Source organism: Amphibalanus amphitrite, unplaced genomic scaffold (genome assembly GCF_019059575.1).
Source record: "Amphibalanus amphitrite isolate SeventyFive unplaced genomic scaffold, NRLGWU_Aamphi_draft 000210F_arrow, whole genome shotgun sequence".
Taxonomy (NCBI): domain Eukaryota; kingdom Metazoa; phylum Arthropoda; class Thecostraca; order Balanomorpha; family Balanidae; genus Amphibalanus; species Amphibalanus amphitrite.
Window position 1 is genome coordinate 592426 of NW_024881705.1, and position 22575 is coordinate 615000.

The following is a 22575-nucleotide window of genomic DNA, read 5'->3' on the forward strand; positions in this document are numbered from 1 at the left end:
GTGACCGACAGCCAGTCAATGAAGATGCATAAAGACGAATTAACTTTCTACTACTACTCCGGCGTGACTCGTGGCTTCTCAACTCATCATCCCGGCCTCCAGTCTGAAGTTCCCTTGCCCTCCCCTTCAGGTGCTGCCGGCTCTAGCGGTGGTGGCCGGCGTGGACCGCGGCCTGCGGGTGGGCGGCGCCTGCGTGCACCGTCCCTCCTCCCGCCGAGCTGTGGTGCTGGGGATGCTCAAACAGGGCCTCTCCTCGGTGCGGCTGCAGTGGGAGGACGGAGACGCCGCCGTCAGGTGGGTGCCTGTGGGTAGTTTGCTGAGCTGTGGGCTGATGTTTTTGTCGATACACGGAAGTTAGAGATGTGCTTGAGTGTCGGACGTATTGATGGTAGTCTGGCGTTTGAGCCTCCGACAATCATTATCACTTTGTACCGATTTCTCGCGCAATTACACGCTCCCCACACCCTGTCGTCTCCCCTGTCCACAGTGACGCGCCGGTGAACAGTCTGGAGCCGTGTGACCCGCCTCCGTTCAACGTCAGTCGACTGGGTCACATCACGGCCGACGTCATACACCAGCTGGTCAGACTGTCCGGCATCACCGACGAGGTGGGTCGAACGGTGACGCAGACATGTCATGACGTGGCAGGAAGAGAGGTGTATGCCTCCAGAACAATTCAGCCAATGCCTGTCTTTGCGCTGTCTATTCAATTTGTTTAATGAGATTCTGTTACAACTCCGACAGGCTCTCTTTCTCAAAAAATCCTGGGTGATCCCGGTGGCCCCTCCCGAGCTGCCGTCTTGCCGTCTTTTCCTCTTGGCTCTTGCTGCAGTCTGGCATGACCCTCGCGGAGCTTATCTCTCCTCGCGTTGGTAATTTTCGCGACCCTTGCAACCCTGTCCATCTCAAGGTAAACCTGGTGACTGTTTATCTGGTGACCACTGACAAACCCTCCCCCTCCCTCATTTCCAGGTGAATCTGGTGACGTCCCCGGCCTCTGACACCTCCCGGTCGACCTGTGACGACCCGGCGCCGTCGGGCCGCGGTGTGACCGAGTCCCGTAGTGCCGGATCCTCCTGCGGCGGAGGAGGGGGAGGGGTGGAGGACACGGCCCCGTCAGCCGCCACCCCCGCCCGTCAGTCACACAGCCTAGTCACCATGGAGACACTGACTGACGAACTGGTGGCTAACATCATCGGAGAGGTGAGCCGAGACGGCGGGAGGGGATGGTGGGGACGATCGGTACTTGTGTATGAAATATTTGCGACGTGGACCGTAATCGGCGAGCTTCAGCATTTGCACAGTTCCATTACAAATTTCTGAGGATTGTCTGAGTCTGTGCATATATGTCAGAAGTGAGCATAATCACTGGACGGATTGCCTCGATGCAAAGCTATTGAGCAAGTCAAGCCATATTTCTAGCGTGCCAGACATTGAGTCGCTTCTCCACCGCTCGTCACTACACCAGGCCCGCTCTATCTCCCAGGTGACGGGCCGGGGCGGCAGCCGGCAGCGGGCGGGCCGCAGTCAGCCGGCTGACACCGCTGCCAGCGCGGCGGCGCTTCACCAGCTGACCAGGGAGGAGCAGGCCGTCCGGGGCTGCCTGCTGCAGGTTAGTACCTCACCAGGGTTCCCTGGGACTGACCAGGGAGGAGCAGGCCGTCCGGGGCTGTCTGCTGCAGGTCAGTACCTCTACTGGGTCCCCTAGGTTAGGTTAGACCGTCCGAGGCTGTTTGCTGCAGGTTAGTACCTCCCCAGGGTTCCCTAGGACTGACCAGGGAGGAGCAGGCTGTCAGAGGCTGCCTGCTGGAGGTCAGTACCTCCCCTGGGTCCCTTAGGACTGACCAGGGAGGAGCAGGCCGTCAGAGGGTGTCTGCTGTAGAGGTCAGTCACGAAAGTCACTCATTTGCCAGAATCTACCGAGGTAAATCGACTAAATCATACAAGCACTTGAGGAATTTTTGTTAACTTATGAAAGCGTCCAGCGGGATGAAATCGGACAGACTTTCTTCGTCCAATAAGTGAATCACCGCTGAACTGTTCGTTCCAGGGGTGACTGACCCGCCTCCTTCCCCCTCAGATGTCTGCGCTGAAGGTGCTGCTGGTGCTGCTGGGGGACGCGGGGGTGACGGACCTGCTGTACCCGCCGCCCGATCCCTCCCCGGCCGATAAGAAGAAGGAACTACCGGCGCCGGACGAGGCCGGCCAGGAGCTGCGGGCCGAGCTGCGCAGGGCTGTGACTCACATGGTGGCCGCCGCCATCAAATCCAGCCCCATCAGACGGTGGGTGAAACGGGAGGGAGAGATGGGAGGGGTGGGAAGGACTGGGAGGGAGGGGAGGGAGGGAACGAAAAACGGTAAGATGATGTCCTAGTTAAGAAAAGAACGAAGTGATAGTTCAACAGATCCGCCTTGAAATCTGACCAGCTCCGATCCGTGACAGCTGCCCAACCGAACCTCAGCCTGTCTTCCTTTGCTCAATGAAATATCAACCACAAATTCAAAACCTCCCTCCCCTCTCTACAGACTGGTCTCAGCCGCGGAGCTGGAGCGCGCCGTGACGGTGCTGCACGCCTCCCACCTGCGGTACCAGGCCGAGCACGGCTGTCGGATCCGGCAGACCGAGAGCCAGATCGCGGCGCTGCTCAGCAGCCAGCCGGCCAACGCGCCGGCCGCCTTCAGGGTAAGTAAGGTTGGGACGGGCCGCCGCCTTCAGGGTACGTAAGGCTAGGGACGGGCCGCCGCGTTCAGGGTACGAAAGTCAGTCCCGGCCGGAGCTGTTCAGCAGCCAGCCGGCCCACGCGCCAGCAACCTTCAGGGTACGTTTGGGGCCGACAGACCTCTGTGGTGGATTAGCTGATGGGAGATAAGGATGATGGGATGAGTAACACCGACTTATTCTTCGCTGCTCATACAAGCGTCGTTAGTCATGTGAGTTGTCTGAAAGTAGTTGTCCACTTGTCAAGTTATACGTGTGATTGTGATGCGTCGTGTCTTCCGCCGCTACGCACTGTATGACCTCGCTCCCGTCTCACCCCACAGGCGGACTCTGGCAGTTCGGCTCCCTCCGACTCTGCTCTGGCCCCGTCCTCCCTGCTGAGCAGTGTGCCCATCTGGTGGCCCCAGACGGCAGCCGCCAACCGCTCGGCGCCGCCGGCCGCCACGGCCACCGCTGTGGGCGTGACAGTGACGGCGGCCGGCCCGTCGCCCACCGCCTCCCTCTCCACCACCAGACAGAGGTGAGAACAGTGACAGTCAGACGGCGGCCGGCCCGTCGCCCGCCGCATCACTGTCCACCACCAGACAGAGGTGAGAACAGTGACAGTCAGACGGCGGCCGGCCCGTCGCCCGCCGCCTCCCTCTCCACCACTAGACAGAGGTGAGAACAGTGACAGTCAGACGGCGGCCGGCCCGTCGCCCGCCGCCTCCCTCTCCACCACTAGACAGAGGTGAGAGAAATAGGGGAAAATAGTGCCACTCATCGGTCATTGCAACCTTTTGTTGTAGCACTCCAGCTTTTTATGCGATGCTGAAGGCTGCATACTGTATAGATCTTCCGGATTCGCCTTTATTTGCTTGTTCTTAGCGTCAGCTAGACGCCTCCGTATATGGTATCAATGAATTAGATGATTAATTTGAGTCCTCGTCCAACAAAGGTACTTACCCTTCTTGCGATGTTTTATTGGTCGCACGTAACGAAAGTCTGTGGATGTCGTCTCGTTTTAAATTCGGAAGCTCTCTACCACCCCGGCCGCTGACGTGTGTCTCCCGTCCCGCTCAGACACCCGGCGGGCAGCGGGGGCGCCGCGGCCGTCCGCTCGCCCTCCCCTCCGCCGCCGCCCGTGGCCCTGCCGCTACTGGAGATGGGCTTCTCACTGAGACACATTCAGCGCGCCATCAGTGTGCTAGGTAAGCAGGGAAGGGGTCGTACTGAGGAGGACAATTAGTGTGGAAGGGTTCCCACATAACGTGGGTAATTTTTTATGCTTTTGTTAAAAACTGCCTGTGCCTGGCTGTTATGTATAAATGCGTTGAAACTGCTGTTAGGTTTTGCTACTAGCTTTTCGCCGCTTTATTACATTTGTCATCCCTAGTCTGTCTACTCTAGTCTGTCTACTCTACAATATGTATCGATGAACTCCAAGCTTAAATTGAGACTCTCTCCCTCCCTTACCCTCCGTCTAACCATTGCCTCCCGTCAGGCCGCACAGGTGACATGTCGACGCACGCGGTGAACCAGCTGGCCTCGTGGATGCTGGAGCACCCCTCTATAGACGACGTGAGCACGGTGAGCCGACCGGGCCCTGAGCCGCCCGCCTCTGCCGGCGCCGCCGCCGCGCCCTGCGCCGCTCCAGTGGCCGGCGCCTCGCAGCAGCTGATGACACACATACTGGACCGGCATGTGGCCAGAGAGATGGAGGTCAGTCGGGGGAAGGAGTTTGAGCGAGAAGGGAGGTGAACTTTTCCACAGCAGCTCTCAGCTGTTCATGAAATATTTATTCTTAATGAAGGCAATGCGCTGCTCTCCTGAATCTATTTATCGTTTATTTATTCCTCGTGGCTGGTGGGTAAAGGAAGTTATTGTTTTGTTATATTCTCGCCTTGCTTATCATGACCTGTGTTTCCTTTAACTTACCACAACTGGTGGGCTGCTCCCCGGAAGACGGCTGTGTAGGTGACCTATAACCTCTCGTTACACCGACCTAACCCCTCTGACCTCCGACAGCTGTCTGGGGGCCGCTCTCAGGACGATACTGACGCCTCTGACCCGCTGGTGGAGCCCTCTGACCCCTCTGACCCCTCTGACCCCTCTGACCCCTCTGACCCTCTGACCCTCTGACCTCTGACAGCTGTCGGGTGGCCGCTCTCAGGACGATACCGACACCTCTGACCCGCTGGTGGAGCCCTCGGGCGGTCGGCCGACGTTCCGCGGCCAGCGGAGTCGGCCGTACGCCGACATCCGCTCCTTCCTGGGACCGTCTCCCGGCTCCTCGGCCACAGGTCAGTGACCGAACAGCGGCAGGTCAGAACATACCAGTTAGTGGTAGTGTCAGACATTACACCAATGCTCTTGTTTTGGGCGGTAGTAAGTTGATATTTCAGAGGACTCATGAGTTGTTTTTGCATTGGTTTTAGCCACTGGTGTTCGCTGCATTTCTTTGATAGGTATTTGTGTTTGTGCGTGCTCCCCAGACTGTTCGCCTTTTGAGTACCTGGCGCGCGCGCGCGGCCTGTCGACCAACCGCGACTCTCAGGGACAGCAGGCGTACCCGACACAGGGTAAGGAGATCACACAGTGATCGCCAGGCAATGCAGTGGCGGGACTCACTGGCTGGGCTGGTCGTGATGGGCGAGGGGTGTTGTGATCGGTGACTCGGCCGACTGGCGCTGGACACGGTCAGTTGAAGGCCGTATCCATCCGATCCCAATATTTATCCTGAGGAGCCTGGCTGATTATTCCTGGGGTATCTCTTTAACCTTATTTATCCAATCAGTATTCAGTACTTTTATGAACGCTGACATAGTACAAGCCCACGTCTTGGAATAGTTCCCTTCTCTTGTTCTCCGTTTCCCGTTTCGTGTTCCCTACCGTCCTGCCGCTACCCGCCCTCACCCACCATCCGTCTCTGTGACCCTGTGCTGACCCAGAGGGTGCGGGCCGCCCGACTTGGCCCCACCTGTGTGAGTGTCACACTGCCGACGGACACACCGCCGACGGCGCCGAGTCGCAGCCCGTGAGTGTCGGAGAAGTGAAGGGTAGAACTGATGGGCGTAGCAGTGACGCCAGGCTAGATTGGTAGTTCTGCTAGACCAGCTGTGACTTTATGCCCCTCGCATGTATTTTGTGTGCGCCACGAGCTGTCAGATGCTTTAAGTAGAGTATTCGCCTGGAGCGCTTTGCAACAGCTCTTGCTGCCCTTCATGCCATCAATGCGCCAGTGTCCCCATCGCTCCCCACTAGCTGCTGCTTCACCTAACGCCAGCGCCGCCCTCCCCGCTAGCCTGCGCGCTGTGCGGCGGCCAGCCGTGCCACTGCGGTACCGGTGCCGCCGCCGGCGGCCGCTCTGGGTCGGTGTCTGGCGCGGCGGCGGCCGGCCGCGCTGCGCGCCGCCACTGGCCGGCCCGGCGGCGCTCCTCCGACTCTCGGTACGTGATCGACTCGGAGGATGAGCTGGAGGTGCTGGTCGAGAGGGCTGTCACAGAGGTGGGAGGCGCCGCCGACAGGGTGAGTGGTGCTGATCAGAGCGTGGAGTGGGGAGGGGAGTGCCCCGAACGTCGAGCGGGGAAAAGGAGCGGATGAGCACAGCTGCGGACATGTAGGGTAGTGGGATGAGTGAGTGTCCCAGTCGGGACATTGTGTATGGAGAGACGATGCTGCAGTAGAAATAGCCAGATGGGACCTTCAAATCAAATCTTAATGGTGTTTTCTCTTTCAAGTATTGTGCAGTTTCGCGTTAGCGATTCACGAATCACGTTTCTTATTTTGTTCATATGAGCTAAATTACAGATATCTTCCACTGTTCGCTGTTTGGAGCTTTTTAGAGCATGTTTCAGTCGTTCGTGTCAATGTCACTGCCCCGGATCGGACTCTATCGGACCACCCTCCCCGGCTGCTATACTCTGACCTTGCCCTCCCTGACAGCTCCAGTCTGACTCTCTCCTCCCGGCAGCTACAGTCTGACTCTGACGAGGCCAACCTGGAGCTGTGCGACGTGTGTAACGCGCTGGTGTTTAACCTGACGCGCCACCAGCGTACCACCCACCCGGGCTGTTCGCGCAGCTGGCTCAACACCTACTGCGGCGCTGTGCTCGGTGAGACACGGATAAGGATGTGCGTGTGGGGAGAACTAGAGAAAACTCGCCCTCAAATATGTGCATTTTATTGGTTTCATATAATTGTCGGCACCCCGGACCGTCCACGATTTGTAAAATATTGCAGATGGCTTGTCAATACTCCTGAAACAAATTTGATTTTATCTCTGCAGGGTTTGCTGTCGATATTCTAGGTTGGTTTAGTCTTGCCGGGTGTTTTTCAAAGCATGTTGTAATTTTCTGACTTAAGTGTCCGTCCTTACCTGACCTCTTCAGTGAACCCGAACGTGCCGGAGGGTCTGGTGCGCACCACGTACGTGCTGTGTGACCTGTGCACGGAGCGCTACTCGGCGCAGACGCCGGCCGGCCGGCGCAATTCGAGTCAGAGCGTGGGCGCGCGGCCACCGCCGGACGCCGGCGCTACAGATCTGCTCACACCGTCAGCCGGCGAACAGGACGGTCAGTGGCCGTGCGAGGTAATGGATGCGATGGCTGGGACGATGGGGTTTTCGGTAACTCCAGGAAAAGTCACTTTTCGCAGTGCCCAGCTCACTTTCTGTTTTCGCTCTTGTGTCTCGATGTCGCTAATGTCCTAGCCTGTAATGCCTTGCTCAGTTGTGACGTTAACTTTCGGCCAGTGAAGCGCCTTGAAGCGCTCATCAAAGCATAATCTAACGCTGCGGGAGTTTTCTGTCCTCTTTCTCTCGTCCTCAAATTGTCTTGAACTCCCATATCCTCCTAAAACCCCAGCAGAGTCGCCGTTAACAACCCCCGCTGTCGGTCCACAGACCCGGAGTCGCCGGCGCGGCCGCCGCCTCTGTCTGGCGACTCGGACCTGCTGGCCGACTCTCCACTGCTTGCCTCGGACCGGCAGCGTCCCGAGCCAGTCCCGTTCTCCGAGTCGGACCCGCTCGGAGCCGGCCGGGTGCCGCTGGTGGCCGCCGAGCCGGGCGCCGGGGAGCGGCCCGAGCCGCCGACCGGCCGGCACCGCAGCCTGGCCGAGCAGGCCGCTCAGCTGACGGCCTCCGCCGACCGGGCGGCCGCCCTCCGACAGGTGGCCAGGGCCGGCAGAGTGCTGCTCTGCCGGGCGGCCGTCATGAGGGTCGTGCAGTACGTGGCCGCCAGGTGAGATGGACGAGGCAACGGGTGGGGCCATGATGGTGTGCTGGTTTCTTGACGGGTGAAATGAATGGTTTTACGTACCACAGGTAATAACATGCATAGGTTTTGGTTGGTAGGTTTGGTAGGATCCAATTATTCTGTTAACGATTCGTAAATCGCTGACTCGTAAATAAGCATGAATCACGACGTAACAACTCTTCGCCTTATCAGTAATTCATAACGGCAAACATGTCACCAATGTCCTCTTCCACGTAAACCCATCTGACTACTTTGCTCTTCCGTTCCGGCAGCGGCAGCGAGCGTCACCTGGCCGAGACTCTAACGGCCGTCGGTCTGGGCGACATCCAGCTGCTGGTGCGGCTCATGTGTCTGACGGCCGCCGGGCGCGTCCAGTCGACGGCCGAGTCGCCCTCCTGCCGGCCCCCGCCGGCGCCCTCGGCGGCCGCCGGCGCCGGGCAGCTCCCCGCCGCCGCCAGCGCCGGAGTCCGCGCGCTGAGCCGCGCCGTGGGAGCGCTGGCGGCCGCCGGGGACGGCGCCGCCGCCGAGCTGGTCCAGCTGTGTACCCAGGACCTGATGACGGCGGCGGTGGTACCGGCGCCGTCCGGCGGTACAGCGGCCGCCGCCACCAACTTGGCGGTGACTCAGACCCTGGTGGAGCTGCTGACTGCCGGCGATATTCTGGGGAAACACGGTCAGTGCACGACGGGAGGTGGACAGTTGGTAGTGAGAAACGAAGCTTAAGTTCCGGCGAACAATAGAATGTGACAGGTTGGCCGTTGGAGGCAGGGCTGCGTAGAGAATGGACTACTACCTCAGGCACTGTAGGAGCTCTGAGATGCCCAGTGAATGTTCTTTTAGGCCAGTTGGGTTACGAAAATGATGACATGACTTAATATTCTGTCTCGTAATTGCACGCGTGGGTAGTGTAGCTAATTCTCTCAGATCGTGACTGGTGCCAGCTGCCCTCATCTAACCGTCCGCTTCGCCCCTGCCCTTGACGTCAGGCGTCCCCCACAAGTCTCCGCCGAGCTCTCCGGGCGGCAGCAGCGCCGGCGGCGGCGCCCCGTCTCTGCCGCCCCTCTGTCAGCTGGCTGACGCGCTCAGCGCCTGTGTGCTCTCTATGAGAGCGACGCCGGCTTTGCGGACATGGGCCACGCAACAGCTGGTGAGAAACGGGGTCTCAGGATCAGGTATAATTATCGTCCTGATTGGTCTACCTCGAGTTCAGGACACGATGAGACCCGGTGGACAGAGAAGATTGTGAGCCGCCATTTCTCGGTCGTACGGAACAATGCCGTACTCTTGTTTCACGTCAGGTGGGACATTCTAGGTTACAAATGACAAGATCAGCCGTATTTCTTATCATAAATTACTTCCTTGCCCTTGTCCCAAGTTCAGCCAGTAGCTCCAATGTTTCCGTCCATCCGTTTAACCACTCGCGTTCCCCCCTCTAGGTGCGTTGTCTGTCAGTGTGCCAGTCGTCAGCCGACCCGGGCGACGAGTCGCTCTGTGACCTGGGCGGCTGCCTGCCGCGGCTGCCCTCCAGAGAGGTACAGGGGCACGGCGAGCGGGTCACACAGATCTGCTGGAGCAAACACAGAAACTGGATGGCTACATGGTAAGTGTGCACCGAGCTAAGCGTACCGCGGAGAGGTTTTGACTGGTCGTCTTTTTTAGTAGCGTGTGACATTACTAATGTTTTATGTTTTGTTTTACCGTTCGTTTGGAATCTCAGTGTCAGAAGTTTTGAGGCAAAATCAATTTAAACGCTTGAAGATTGTTGATGGATGTGACGGTACTCTGGTCGGCTCCGTGAGTGGTGAATCCAGTACCTAGGTGTGGACTTGGTGACCTTTCTCTTTATTCTCCTCCCAGCTCTTTATCCTCCCCCCCCCCTCCTCCAGCGGCAGTGACGGCACGGTGTCTGTGCCGTCAGTAGTAACTCCCCCCCCCCCCCTCCCCCAGCGGCTGTGACGGCACGGTCCGTCTCCGGTCAGCCCAGTAGTGACTCCCCTCCTCTCTTCCAGCGCTGTGACGGCACGCTCCGTCTTTGGTCGGTCCATTAGTGACTCCCCTCCCCCCCATCTTCCCCAGCGGCTGGGTAGTGACTCCCCTCTCCTCTTCCAGCGGCTGTGACGGCACGGTCCGTCTGTGGTCAGTCCCCTCCTCGGGCGTGCCGGTGATGGAGCAGACGCTGGTGTTTCACGCGGCGGCCGGCGTGTTTGGGCCGCAGCTGCAGAGCCGCCAGCTGGGACACCTCAGCTGGGGAGACGCCGGAGCGCTGGTGGCCGTCTGTATGGAGAGCACGCTCAACGTGTGGACTGTGCCCGGTGGGTGACGCGGGGGACGAGATAGAAGCAGAGTGGGATGCGATGTGTTGGGTGGTGTTCGCATGTTGTACGGTTGAATAGGGTGGTATTGGATGGGTTTGAACCATTTCAATCTGTAATGGATCTTATATTCTCTTTCTCAGCTAACTCTTCTGTGTCGCCTGCCTGTATAAGCTTCACGTCAAGACATGTCTGTGTCAGTGTATTCCATCTCTCTGAATGTTCTTCTCTCTCCCTCTCAGATGCCCAGCTGTTCATCTCTGACGAGCCGGCGTGGATCACGGCTGTGGCGTGGCCGGAGCCGTCGGGCGGCCAGCGGCCGGCGCTGCTGCTGGGCCGCGCCGATGGCCGCCTGGTGCTCGTCACAGTGCGGAGACACGGCGGTGAGGAGGAGCAGCACGGGCCCGCAGACGTCGAGTACGGCCGCACCGAGCTGGAACACTGCGGCAGCGACAACGGTGAGACGCGAATCGCGGCGGGATTGAATGGGGAGATAGTGGTGAGATACCGATGACGAGACACTGGTAGGATTATGCTGAAGTAGAGCTTAGCCTGCGAGAACGGAGCGTGTGTAATAATTGTTTGGGTCGATGGCTGACTGTCTCTTACCGCTCGTTTTCTACTGTTGCCGGTGAGTTGTCTGTTGTTGTTTCTCTGATCGTGCTACAGCGGTGTCTGTCAGTTTTCTGACCGTGCCCTCCCGCCTCCCCTCCAGCGGTGTCAGTGACCCACCTCAGCTGGCCGGACGGCGACTCGGTGTTTGCTGTGGGGTTCGCTGACGGCTCCGTTCAGATATCGTCACCCAGTCCCGACTCGGCCACACGCACACTCACCGTGGCACAGGTATGCCGGGTGATATGTGTTCGGAATTCTTAATTGTTTCATTTGAGATCGGTACTGGCCAACAGCCATTATGTTTTGCCCTTGGTATCATTGCTGTTGAGCATAGTAATTAGTAAGGACAGTGTCCGCGGTCCCTTGCTACACTGACTCTGATCTCTCCATCAGGGTCTGCTGACCTCCGTCTCGCTGTCCTCCGACGCCGCTCTTCTGGCCGTCTCTGGTGGGGACACTCCCCAGGTCACCCTGTTGGCGGCACCGGACTCCGGCGGCCGGCGTGAAGACTGGCTGCAGTTACCGCCGCTGCCGCTAGAGGCGCCACCCGTCACACTGGCCTGGCAGGCCGCCGGACGCGGTGAGTGGAGTGTGGAAGGGACGTGGTAAGAATTCGTAGGCATGGGGATTTGAGAGGAGGAAGCTGTATCAGTAATGGCCACTGACGGTCTGGTTGATGTTTGATGGATGTAATGCACTCCCGCGTCTTCTCCCCTCACTAGACGGCGGACCCTCCCCGCGCTATACCTTATTGCTCGGTTTTGAACCGTCTCGTCCGTCCCTTTTCCCCGTCAGGCGGCGCCGGTCCGGAGCAGGTGCTGTGCACCGGCTGTGTGGACGGTTCCACCGCCGTGTGGCTGGTCCGGCCCACGGCAGAGGGCTGCTGGTCGGCCGAGAGCTCCCTGCGACTGCGCGGACACCCGAGCTACCCGGTGACGGCCGTGGCGCCCCATTCGGCGGGCAGACCCTACCTGGCTACTGGTGAGAGACAGGGTCAGGGAGCGAGGGGGACTTATCAGTTACCTGGCGCCCTCCTCTAGGACGAGAAGTCGGTAGGGATCGACCCCATGATTGATATAGGATGTTTTCACCTAACTAATCGGTGGCGAGTCATCTTCATGAACTATGGTTAGATTTTATTCGCTAGATAGCAGTTGTTTGTCTTTTCTCTGCCCTAACGCCTCACCAAAGCTCCTCAACTGAGCTCATATAGTGAGTTAGCTATTCATTCTCTCCCTACAGGCTGTTTTAAGGGTATGATTGGCCTGGTAAACGTCTGGTCGCTGGTGGACGGAGCGCTCCTACAGACGGTGATCGGCAGCGGCGGACTACAGTCACTGGCCTGGGTCGGAGCCGCCGGCATCGCAGCCTGCTTCGCCAGGTCAAAGGTAAGACGCGTCCTCTGGCACAGATGGAGGGAATTTCCATGAGGGATGGATTATAGGAGGTCGAGTCAACTTCCCAACATATCGTCCGAATATGGTCAATATCGGTTTTTATGGCCAGTAATTTATTCAAGGTGTAGTCTGAGTGCTGGCTAAGCTGACTCGCTCCGTTGACTTACTCCGATAATCACCATATAGAATACTCCGTCCGTTCTGATCTGTCAGGACGTCATAACGTTCGGCGCGGTGCGCCCGGAGCTGCGCCGTCTGCAGCCGCTGGCCACGGCGCGCGCGGCGCTCATAGGCCGCGGCGTCACCGCCCTCCACCAGATGTACTGTCTCAGACACCTGCTGGTGCTGCTGCCGGACCTGATGGCGCACCAGTACGCCTTCGAAAAACCCACAGGTGGGTGTGAGAGAAGAGCGAGGGGCTGGGGTGGTCAGTGTGGACTGTGAGGTGGCAAGTGTTGTGATTTATCTTGTCATGTTTTGTCCGATCGGTTAGCAAAGCGCGAATTCATTTCACCATGGAAAAAGTAATTGAAAAAAATATACTACAAGCATCCTTATATCATAGAAGACGAGGATGCCATGTGTGTTAATTCTTGCTGTAACCAAACAGAGTGGTTCCCGCTTTAAATGACACTGCGTCCGTGTCCTCTCGCCAGTGATGGCCGGAGACCAGCTGGTGCACAGCGGGTACCTGCAGGCGCTGACCTGTCTGGCGCTGGGACTGCGGCTGGACAGGGTCCTCTGTTACACAGAGACGGCCGCCCACGAGCGGCAGCCCCAGAGAGGTGGGTGGGGTAGGGGGGGGGGCCGGGTCCTCTGCTACACAGAGACGGCCGCCCACGAGCGGCAACCCCAGAGAGGTGGGAGGGGTCAGCGCAAGTCAGCGCAGGGTAATGGGGTGTGATGACCGTTATGTGTGGAAGTTCTGCTGTGTTAATCCCTGCCTTCCGTATGGAGCCGTTGTGTTTGTTGTCTGACTGCTGCAGTTCTATCCGAGTACTGACTGTTACCGTCTTCCCATCTGATCCGCAGTGCCGGAGTGGTCGTGGCTGCTGAACTGCAGTCAGGCGGCGCACGTGGCCCACTCCCTGCTCACCAGACAGCCGCTGCCCCAGCTGTTTGTCGCCAACCAGGGTAAGAGACTAATACGGGCCACCAAGAGGGTCAGGGTGATCGCTTAGGGCGTGGCTGGCTGTCGTGGTTGAGACAGAATGTAAGCCTTATTATTTATGGCCATCTGCTTACTCTGCCTAAATCAAAGCTTGACAGTTGACATCGGCTTCCTTGATGAACTTGTACGTGTGTCCACCTGTGAAAACGTTCTCAATGGGGAATATGACTTCTTGTCGGTGAATTTATTTTGACTGACCGGAAAACAGCGCCCGATGCGGTGCTTGCAACGGAGGACTGTCACCAGCACTGCTCAGCGAGTGCTTACACCCCCCCCCCCCCTCTGTGCGTTCAGCGTCTCTGGACGGTGACGGCGGTGACCGGGAGGGCGGCGAGCCGTCCCCGTCAGCCACTGACAACAGTCAGTGGAGCGTGCAGCAGGACGGCGAGCTGATGGCCTGGGCCACCCACCAGCCGCACGACTGGCAGCTGGGCGGCGGCTGCAGCGCCTACCTATGGGGGTCCGGGAGGCACGGACAGGTGAGAGACGGAAGGACAGCGCCTTCCTCTGGGGCTCCGGGAGGCACGGGCAGGTGAGAGACGGGAGGACAGCGCTTACCTCTGAGTGTGTGTGTGTGTGTTTGGGGGGGGGGGGGGGGGCAGCGCCTTCCTCTGGGGCTCCGGGAGGCACGGACAGGTCAGATGAATTAGGAAGGAGCAGGGAGGGATGTTGGGCTTTTGAAGAGAAGGGTTAAGGTTTGGGAAAGACTAGGACATTCATGGGCTTTGACTGACCGAACTGTGCTTGAACTGTATCATTCATGACGAACTAGCAGTCACGCTGAACTTGATGGGGGAGCTGTTGTTTGACATTCTGAGTTGTATGCGATGTTATTGTGAAAACATACGAGGAATGACTGGTCGACTTCATTCGGTACCGGCTGAGGCCTCTGACCCCCACCCCGCACCCCACCCTCCTCCGTCAGCTGGGTGAGAGCCGCTCCACCTTCACGCCCGTGCGCGCCGAGTCGTTCGGCCGCTCGCAGTCGGTGGTGTGCGGCCAGAACTGTACGTTCGTTATCCAGTCGAACGGGACAGTGCTGGCGTGCGGCGAGGGCAGCTACGGCCGGCTCGGCCAGGGCAACAGCGACGACCTGCACGCACTCACCGTCATCAGCGGACTGCAGGGTGAGCAGAGACGGGGAGAGGGAGGGAGGGAAAGGAGTGGCGCCCTGAGAGGGAGATGAGCATTGCGGACACTGGCTGAGTGGCTAGTTTGTTCAATGATTATGCCAGAAGTTATATATCGTTGTTATTTGAACTTCGTCTCGGTTGGTAATTTTGCGAGCTTACCGTCTTTTGCTACTTTTACTCTTGTACCTGTTTCTTTATTCGACTGCCGCTACTTCTACCGTGAATTATCGTCTTCACTGACCCGGCTATTGACCCCCGTCTGTCAGGGTTCGTTGTTGTTCAGCTGACGACGTCCGCCGGCTCGGACGGCCACTCGCTGGCACTGGCCGAGTCCGGCGAGGTGTTCTCCTGGGGAGACGGCGACTACGGAAAACTGGGGCACGGCAACTCGGACCGACAGCGGCGGCCACGGCAGATCGAGGCGCTCCAGAGCGAGGAGGTCGTGCAGGTCAGTACATACTAGGGGTTATAAAGAGGTCGGTGGAGAGGTATTCAGGCCAGTGAGGGGTCATTCAGGTCAGGAGAAAGGTCAGATAGAGGCCAATCAGGTCATATAGAGGTCAGTGGAGAGGCCAGGATACACTGATACAAGGCCGTGGTGAGGTTACACAGAGGTCTGTAAGTGGGCCGTGATGCAGGTTGGTATGATGTTGACCGTGGTTTAGCCGCCTACCGTACTCCAGGGTCGCATACGTCCTACCTCCACATGACCTTGACCTGTCCTCCCGCAGGTGTCGTGCGGGTTCAAGCACTCGGCGGTGGTGACGGCCGACGGCAAGCTGTTCACGTTCGGCAGCGGCGACTACGGCCGGCTGGGACTCGGATCCACAGAGAACAAAAAGCTGCCAGAGCGGGTCACCGCGCTCGAGGACCACCGCGTCGGACAGGTGAAGAGGTGCCGGGGAGGGGGGAGGAGGTCAGTCATCGTGTTGTGTGTCTGGTACTGCTGAACGGCTGCGGGTCCTACTGTATAATACAGGGGCGGGCAAACTTTTGGGAGCGCGGGCCGGGTGTTGCATTTGTGAGCAACTGAGGGGCCTGAGTGCTAAGCTCTCCAGAGTTTCGTTTTCAATGACTAAAATGGATGCTATGTTGCTATGACGCGACTGACTAACGACGGGCAATGACTGTCTCATGACAGAGACAAATAACTATAGTTACACTTATCAAACGAATGACTTTTGACCCATGACAGCCGTACTAAAAATCAAGTCTGCTTTTGTAAAATGCACAGACACAGGAATCATAGGAATAACGACTCACCTTACCTATTTGAGAAGTGCCTCAAGAAGCTGGAGACGGCGGGCTACCTTAATGTTTATGTTTAGTTTCTTGGTTTAAGCCGCAAAACTTTTCTCGATCGTAAGAAGACAAAATACTTTGTGATTCACATGCTATTTGTATTGACACGATACTCCACGTCATTCCCTTCATGCTGTCCCAGAAAGGTACCGGAATGCGTCCTTCGATCACCGCACCCTTGTTTTTAGTGCGAAGGGTGGTGCTGCTTCCTGCCGTGAAGAAGCCCTTCGACATTCGGCGCCACAGATGTCGTCGAGGTCAGCCTGAGGACGTCATTCAGGTGACGATCAGACAGTCTGAATCGGAGGCGGGACTTCACGTACTTCATTTTGGAGAACAGCTGTTCGCAGCAGTACGTGCTACCGAACATGGCAGCGATGCATTGGACGTGCGATATGTAGTTGGGATATCCGCCAGTGGAGATAATGACATCGCGGAAGACGGGCACAGGCGAAGAGGTTCGAAACTTTCCTCTGAGTTCATCACTGCTTTGAAGTTCCACCGACTCGATCTGCAGGGATACCGGCGCTTCATCGACACTGAAGTCGAACGGTGCTGTCACCAGCTTGAAGTCGGTAGCGAGCTCCCGAACGCCAGCGAAGCGGTTCGTGAACTCCTGGCGCAGAGTGGCAAGAGCAGGGGCACATCCATCGCGGTCAACATCTTCCGCAGCACAGGTGGCCAGGCGAGGGAAGTGGTCAAGCTGTCCTCGACCTACCTGGGCTTCCCACAGACGAAGCTTCACCTCGAAGGCAGTGACATGCGCATACATGTCGGGGAGCAGAAGATCTTTTCCTTGAAGTTTTGTGTTCAGCGTGTTCAGGTGGGATGTGATGTCCGTGAGCAAAGCCAGGTCAGCCAGCCACCTGGAATCACTGAATTTATCGCCGTATGACGAGCTTTTCTCATATAGGAAGCTCGCGATGTCCTGCCTGAGCTCCCAAGCACGGGACAGCATGGCGCCGCGACTCAGCCAGCGTGCCTCACTGAAGAACAGCAAGTCACCGTGTCCGTGGTGCTATTGCTACTGAACTCGGATGAACCATAATCCTAAACTGGGCTTCCGTAGGGCTCGCGGGCCGGATTGCAATGCTGGCTGCCTATCCAGGCCGCCGGCCGGACGCCGGAGCTTGGCGGGCCGCATCCGGCCCGCGGGCCGGACTTTGCCCGCCCCTGGTATAATAGGATCTAGCTGACTTCTAGGAGGTAGCATCGGTTCACAGCTGGCAGGGAGGTTCGGCTACAGCTAGCCCAGATATGATAAGAGGACGACTTGGAAGGACCGAAAACTCTATGGGGTTGCCTGGCCATTACATTATTATGATTACGAAGTCACCGAGATTTTGTCGTCACGCAGAGTGGTGCGAGGCTACACTAGTGTGATATCTTGATCCTGTGGATCGTTACGGTTAGATGCCCGGATAGCTCAGTTGGTAGAGCGTTAGGCTTTTAACCTAACGGTCCAGGGTTCGAGTCCCTGTTCGGGCGTCACTTTTCTATTTCGCATGATGCCTTTAGAACCAAGCGTCGCATTCATTATTCCTAGCGCACAACCCCACGACTCCATTTTTCACTGCTAATTGATTGTTAATTAGCCTTCACGCGTCATTATTCAGAGCCCTCACGCGTGATTATCCCGTGTGAATAACTCGGCCGTCGGCCGCCAGGTGGCCTGCGGCCTGAACCACACGCTGGCGGTCTCGGCCGACGGCGCCACGGTGTGGTCGTTCGGAGACGGCGATCACGGCAAACTGGGACTGGGCAGCACCGCGTCCAAAACCACACCGCAGGTAGGTGCTATCGGTATTCTTTGTGCTTCTCCGGCGGAGAAGCTACGCCAAGGTCACTGGGACGGTGAACGCGGAAGCTTCGAGACATGGTTCACGAATAGCCCACACTCTGATAAAACGATGTAAGTGTTTTAGCTAGCGACATGTGATAACTACATGCCGTTTCATAGGCGTAGGAACAGGGGGGGCCAGGTGGGCAAGTGCCCACCCACTTTTCGAGGTGGGGGGGGCCAACCATGTGTTTTGGCCCACCCACTTTTTACTCGAGGCCCCTCGTCTCGATTTGAGAGGACGTTGTCACCTTCCAGAATAAACAAACTCGGTAAAAATAAGTTCCACGAATCCCCACGCACGGACTCCAAGGGGCCGTGATGGATCCAAGGATGCCCTCTGTTCATACTTGTCAGTCGAAGCCCCTGAGACTGATGGCCTCAGAGGCCCTAGTGGACCTGAGGAGGCCTCAATATCCACACTGGTCTGGGGAGGCCCCTGACACTGGCGGTCAGGGAGGCCCCTCTATCCACACTAGTCAGAGGTCTGAGACTGGTGGTCTGGGAGGCCCCTCCATCCACACTAGTCAGAATAGGCCCCTGACACTGGCGGTCTAGCCGAGGCCCCCTACCCTCACTAGTCAGAGGAGGCCCCTCTATCCTCAATAGTCAGAAGAGGCCCCTGAGACTGATGGTCTGGGATGCCTATCCATCTACACAGTAGTCAGAGGAGGCCCCTGAGATGATGACCTGAGAGGCCCTTATAATTACACCAGGCAGAAGAGGCCCATGAGACTGATGGACTGAGAGGCCCTTCTATTCATACTGGCCACAGGAGACCCCCAAAACTTTCGATCTGGGAGGTCCCCCAATCCGGCACCAGTCAGAAGAGTCCCCTGAGACTGATGGCCTGGGAAGCCCTTATATTCACACTAGGCAGAGGAGACCCTGAGACTGATGGTATGAGAGGCCCTTATGATATTCACACTAGTCAGAAGAGGCCCCCGAGGCTGATGGCTGTGAGGCCCTTCTGCTCATATAACTGACCACTGGAGGCCCCTAAAACCGGTAGTCTGGGAGGGCCCTTTATCCACACTAGTCAGAAGAGGCCCCTGAGACCGATGGTCTGAGAGGCTCTTATATTCATACTGGCCACAAGAGGCCCCTGAGACTGAGTCAGAGAGGTCCACTCCTAATGAATCTGAGGGGCCCTCTATCCACATTTACACTTTTCTAGGGAGGCCCCTGATGGTCTGAGAGGCCCTTTTATTTATACTGTCCACAGGAGCCCCCTGAGATTAATGGTCTGAGAGGCTCTTCTATTTATACTAACCAGAGGAGGCCCCTAGGATTGATGGTCTAACAGGCCCTTCTATTTATGCTAGCCAGAGGAGGCCCATGAGACTGATGGTCTGAGAGGCCCTTCTATTCAAACTAGGCAGATGAGGCCCCTGAGAATGATAGTCCGAAGAGCCATGCGGCGGCAACTGGCCGTGGCCATATTTCGGCTCGATAGGGCCCCACAGAGCTCATGAGAGCATCTCAAGGGCTCATAAGTATGTACGCTTATCCCCATAAGGGTGCCACGCCGGCTTCTGAAGGCTCCTTGTAGGCATCTAAGGGCCCTTTCCGGCCTCTAACGGCTCCACCCGCCTGTGATGGCTCCACACCAGTGTTTATGAGCGCCACACAGCGGTGCCTTTGAGGGTCATACTAGTGTCTCTTAGGGCCCTATATCGGTGGCTCTGGGGGCCCCACACCGGCGCCTCTGTGGGCCACCACACCTGTGCATCTCAAGGCTCTATAGGTACATCTCTGAACTCTGAAGGACCCACACCGACACCTCTGAGGGCCCCACACCAGTATCTCGGAGCTCTGAAGGCCCCACACCGGTGACTCTGAGGACTCACCGGCTCCTGAGAGCACCATGTTGATGTCTAACGGCTCCACAAGGCCACTGAAGGCAGCACACGAGCTCTCACTGAGCTCTAATGTCCATGTACCGGCCTCTGAGGGATTTAAGCCAGCGCATTCATAGCTCCACACCAGCAATTGTAAGGGCTTCACACTGAAGTATCTGAGGGTTCCACACCGGTGTCTCTAAGGGCCACATACCGGCATCTCTGAGGGCCCCATACCGGCGTCTCCGAGGGTCCACATCTGGCGGGCACCCATCAGCGACTGAAGGTCCCACACTGTCGACTCCGAGAGCCCCATCTGCGTCTGGGAGCAACATGCCGTTTCTAAGAACCACAGCGGCTCCTCCGTACGAAAGATGGGCGTCTGCATGCCAAAGGGGAGCGGTTCTGAGACAGTAGGGCATAGGCGTCGCCAGAGATTTTCGGTTGGGGGGGCAAAATCGATTTTGGTGCTGAATCTTGCCTTTCTACAGTCATTACTCACACGTTTTACATGTCATTCGACGCGCCATGGCGCGAAGAATGCAGTGGTGGCAAATATTTTCCTCTAGCTATGAAATGCAAAAAAAAAGAGTGGACGACTTCGGTAAAATCAATGCTTGGCCCATTACCCGTTAGGTACGTCAGTTTTAGCAGGGCAGAACCTTGTTATGGGGAGGCCGGAGGGCACAGTGGGTCTTTGGGACCCCCTCCCTCAGACGGGCCCCGTGCAGGGGCTCCCGATCCTCATCCAGAAGAAGTTAAAAATGATCCAGGCAGTCGGTTCACCCTTCTAAAAATCCGTTTCTTGTATGCATAATTGCATAGTTTTTGCGATGTATTTGTTGTATTTTCGACTCGACTTCGACCCCGGCTTCCAAAATCAACTTCGACCCCGGCTCCCCAAATCGGATCTGACTCCGGTCAGAGCTGTCGACCCGACCGACTCCAAAGTCCAACCACGACCCGCAGCCCTGCTGAGAGGCACACGTGGCCCCTCAGATGCTGGTTTTGGGTCTGCAAGAGCCCTGTGTTGCCTCAAGAGCTCGGCTGGGCTAACTATTAGAGGTCAGCGAAGGTTTTAAAAAATCTCCGAAGGTCCTTGTTCGAAGATCCGTTTCTTTCATAGACCTGCCGTATGGATGATTGGAATGACTATCAGAGACTGCCATTGGCCATTGGACACCGATGGGACCCTCATAGGCCAGTATGGGGCCGTTGAGGCAGGCGGAGGCCCTCAGAAAGACTGTCCAAGTAGCCCTCAAATATCTGCGCCTAAGCCTTCAGAATCAGCAGTGGGAGACCGGAGTGGTGTTCGCAGTGCCGGCCCGAGGGCCCCCAGAGGTCGGTTTGGGTTCCTCGGAAGTTAGCGTAGGACGTTCTTAGAGTTCAGTGGGGATTTTTAGGAGCATAAGAGCGGCCTTTAATAGCCCTGTGGCACTTTAACGGCACTTGAACATGCCGCAGACATTTAGCCAGAACTGGAAAAGACCCTGACCCAACTTCGAAATTTTCGAGCTAGGTCTTCACACAAAAATTTCGTGACAAAATTTTCATAGACTGATGAAAACCGAGCATAGAACTCAGCTAAAACCAACCAATACATCCAATGAATCAAAGTATTGACATGTCCGAGTTTGGAGTCAAAGTCCGGAAGAATTTGGTGACTCTCACTCAGACTCTCGCTGGGACTCTCGACTCTGACCAATTCTGACTTCACAGGACATTTTCGAAAACTACCCCCATTTTTTGCCGACCCCAAAATCTCATCGGATCTGCATCGATCTCAGGGGGTGCCCTGCCGGAGGTTGGGGGGGGCAAGCTGCCCCGCTTGCCCCCCCCCCCCCCGTGGCGACGCTAATGCAGTAGGGCACCTACGTGCAATAGAGGGGCGCCTATGAAGCCCATAGGGGCGCCTCAATGCGAAAGAGGGGCGCCTCTGAGGCCTACATATATGGGCGTCCACATGCAATAGAGGTCTGCAATGCAATTGATCAATGCCATGGGGGTGCATTCATAAGAAACAGGGGCGCCGGCTTGGCAAAGAGAGGCGCCTTCAAGTGTCCATAAAAGAGAGACGCCTATGATAAGCACACATTGTATGCGACAACGGGGCGACCGTGGGACATATAGGGATGTCTCTGATGACTATACATAGGGCGCTTATATGCCAAAGAGGGCGCCTATAAAGCTAATGGGGGCACCTGGGAAACGAGGAAGACATTTGTTTGTGTAAGAATTTTCAGGGGTCATGCGCCGCTTGCGGCAAATAGATTCTAAAAAAATCGGAGGGGAATAAGTTTTAAAAATGGTGCGGACTTTCCGCACTGTTCGCTTAAGCGGTTACGCCCCTGCGTACATCTGCCCGATCTCAGAAGCTAGATTTGGAGGTCATACTTGAAAACAGCCAGCAGGACGAGGCAAAAGTTGGAGGCCCCTGAAAATAGGAGGCCCCCTGGAAAAGGAGGCCCCTTGACAGGGTGGCCCACCCACTTTTCATGACGTTCCTACGCCCGTGTGCCGTTTTATGAATATATAATAGCACTTGTGTAACCCAGCTGCATATGGTATCCACAGAACGAGCTGTTATGTTTACGCCTTACCCCATTGCTGAATGCAGCGCCATACCGCGCCCGTCCCATTGACCACCGTACACCCATTACTACCACCCACTGCTGATGAATGCGTCACTCTTTTCCCGTCCGCACGTCCTACCCTCCCGCGCTGTCAGTGTGGTGATCCCGTCGTTCCGTCGTCAGGTGGTGGAGGCGATGTCGGGTCTGGGCGTCAAGAAGGTGCTCTGTGGCAGCCAGTTCTCTGTGTTCCTCACCCACTGCGGCAGCCTCTACACGTGCGGCATCGACAGACTGATCGGACAGCCCGACGGACGCATACGGGGACACACCCGGCCCCAGCAGGTAAACGGGATATGGACAGAGGGCTGTTAGACCTCTGTCTGCCGTTCAGTGCCGTCCCCTTCCCCTTACCCCTAACGAATAGCGCCTCCCCTTCCC

The 22575-nt window shown here is 57.2% G+C and overlaps 1 protein-coding gene and 1 non-coding gene across 2 annotated transcripts in view; both read left to right on the forward strand.

The window, feature by feature from the left end:
- Window positions 1–22575, forward strand: part of LOC122385166 (probable E3 ubiquitin-protein ligase HERC1) — a 56780-nt gene that overhangs the window by 25830 nt on the left and 8375 nt on the right. The window contains exons 42-74 of the mRNA XM_043373242.1: window positions 131–294; window positions 488–608; window positions 973–1203; window positions 1487–1612; window positions 2081–2283; window positions 2527–2683; window positions 3043–3239; window positions 3782–3909; window positions 4203–4420; window positions 4851–5001; window positions 5194–5280; window positions 6003–6226; window positions 6672–6813; window positions 7090–7272; window positions 7602–7938; window positions 8226–8626; window positions 8940–9100; window positions 9390–9553; window positions 10063–10265; window positions 10508–10723; window positions 10981–11108; window positions 11274–11460; window positions 11676–11861; window positions 12123–12268; window positions 12491–12671; window positions 12934–13062; window positions 13310–13411; window positions 13743–13927; window positions 14374–14575; window positions 14848–15029; window positions 15313–15468; window positions 17551–17673; window positions 22321–22479. Of these exons, the coding sequence (XP_043229177.1) occupies window positions 131–294; window positions 488–608; window positions 973–1203; window positions 1487–1612; window positions 2081–2283; window positions 2527–2683; window positions 3043–3239; window positions 3782–3909; window positions 4203–4420; window positions 4851–5001; window positions 5194–5280; window positions 6003–6226; window positions 6672–6813; window positions 7090–7272; window positions 7602–7938; window positions 8226–8626; window positions 8940–9100; window positions 9390–9553; window positions 10063–10265; window positions 10508–10723; window positions 10981–11108; window positions 11274–11460; window positions 11676–11861; window positions 12123–12268; window positions 12491–12671; window positions 12934–13062; window positions 13310–13411; window positions 13743–13927; window positions 14374–14575; window positions 14848–15029; window positions 15313–15468; window positions 17551–17673; window positions 22321–22479 (5880 nt within the window). The remainder of the gene's footprint in view (window positions 1–130; window positions 295–487; window positions 609–972; window positions 1204–1486; window positions 1613–2080; window positions 2284–2526; window positions 2684–3042; window positions 3240–3781; window positions 3910–4202; window positions 4421–4850; window positions 5002–5193; window positions 5281–6002; window positions 6227–6671; window positions 6814–7089; window positions 7273–7601; window positions 7939–8225; window positions 8627–8939; window positions 9101–9389; window positions 9554–10062; window positions 10266–10507; window positions 10724–10980; window positions 11109–11273; window positions 11461–11675; window positions 11862–12122; window positions 12269–12490; window positions 12672–12933; window positions 13063–13309; window positions 13412–13742; window positions 13928–14373; window positions 14576–14847; window positions 15030–15312; window positions 15469–17550; window positions 17674–22320; window positions 22480–22575) is intronic.
- On the forward strand, window positions 17299–17371 carry Trnak-uuu. The gene has a single exon. It is a non-coding gene; the product is annotated as a tRNA-Lys (tRNA).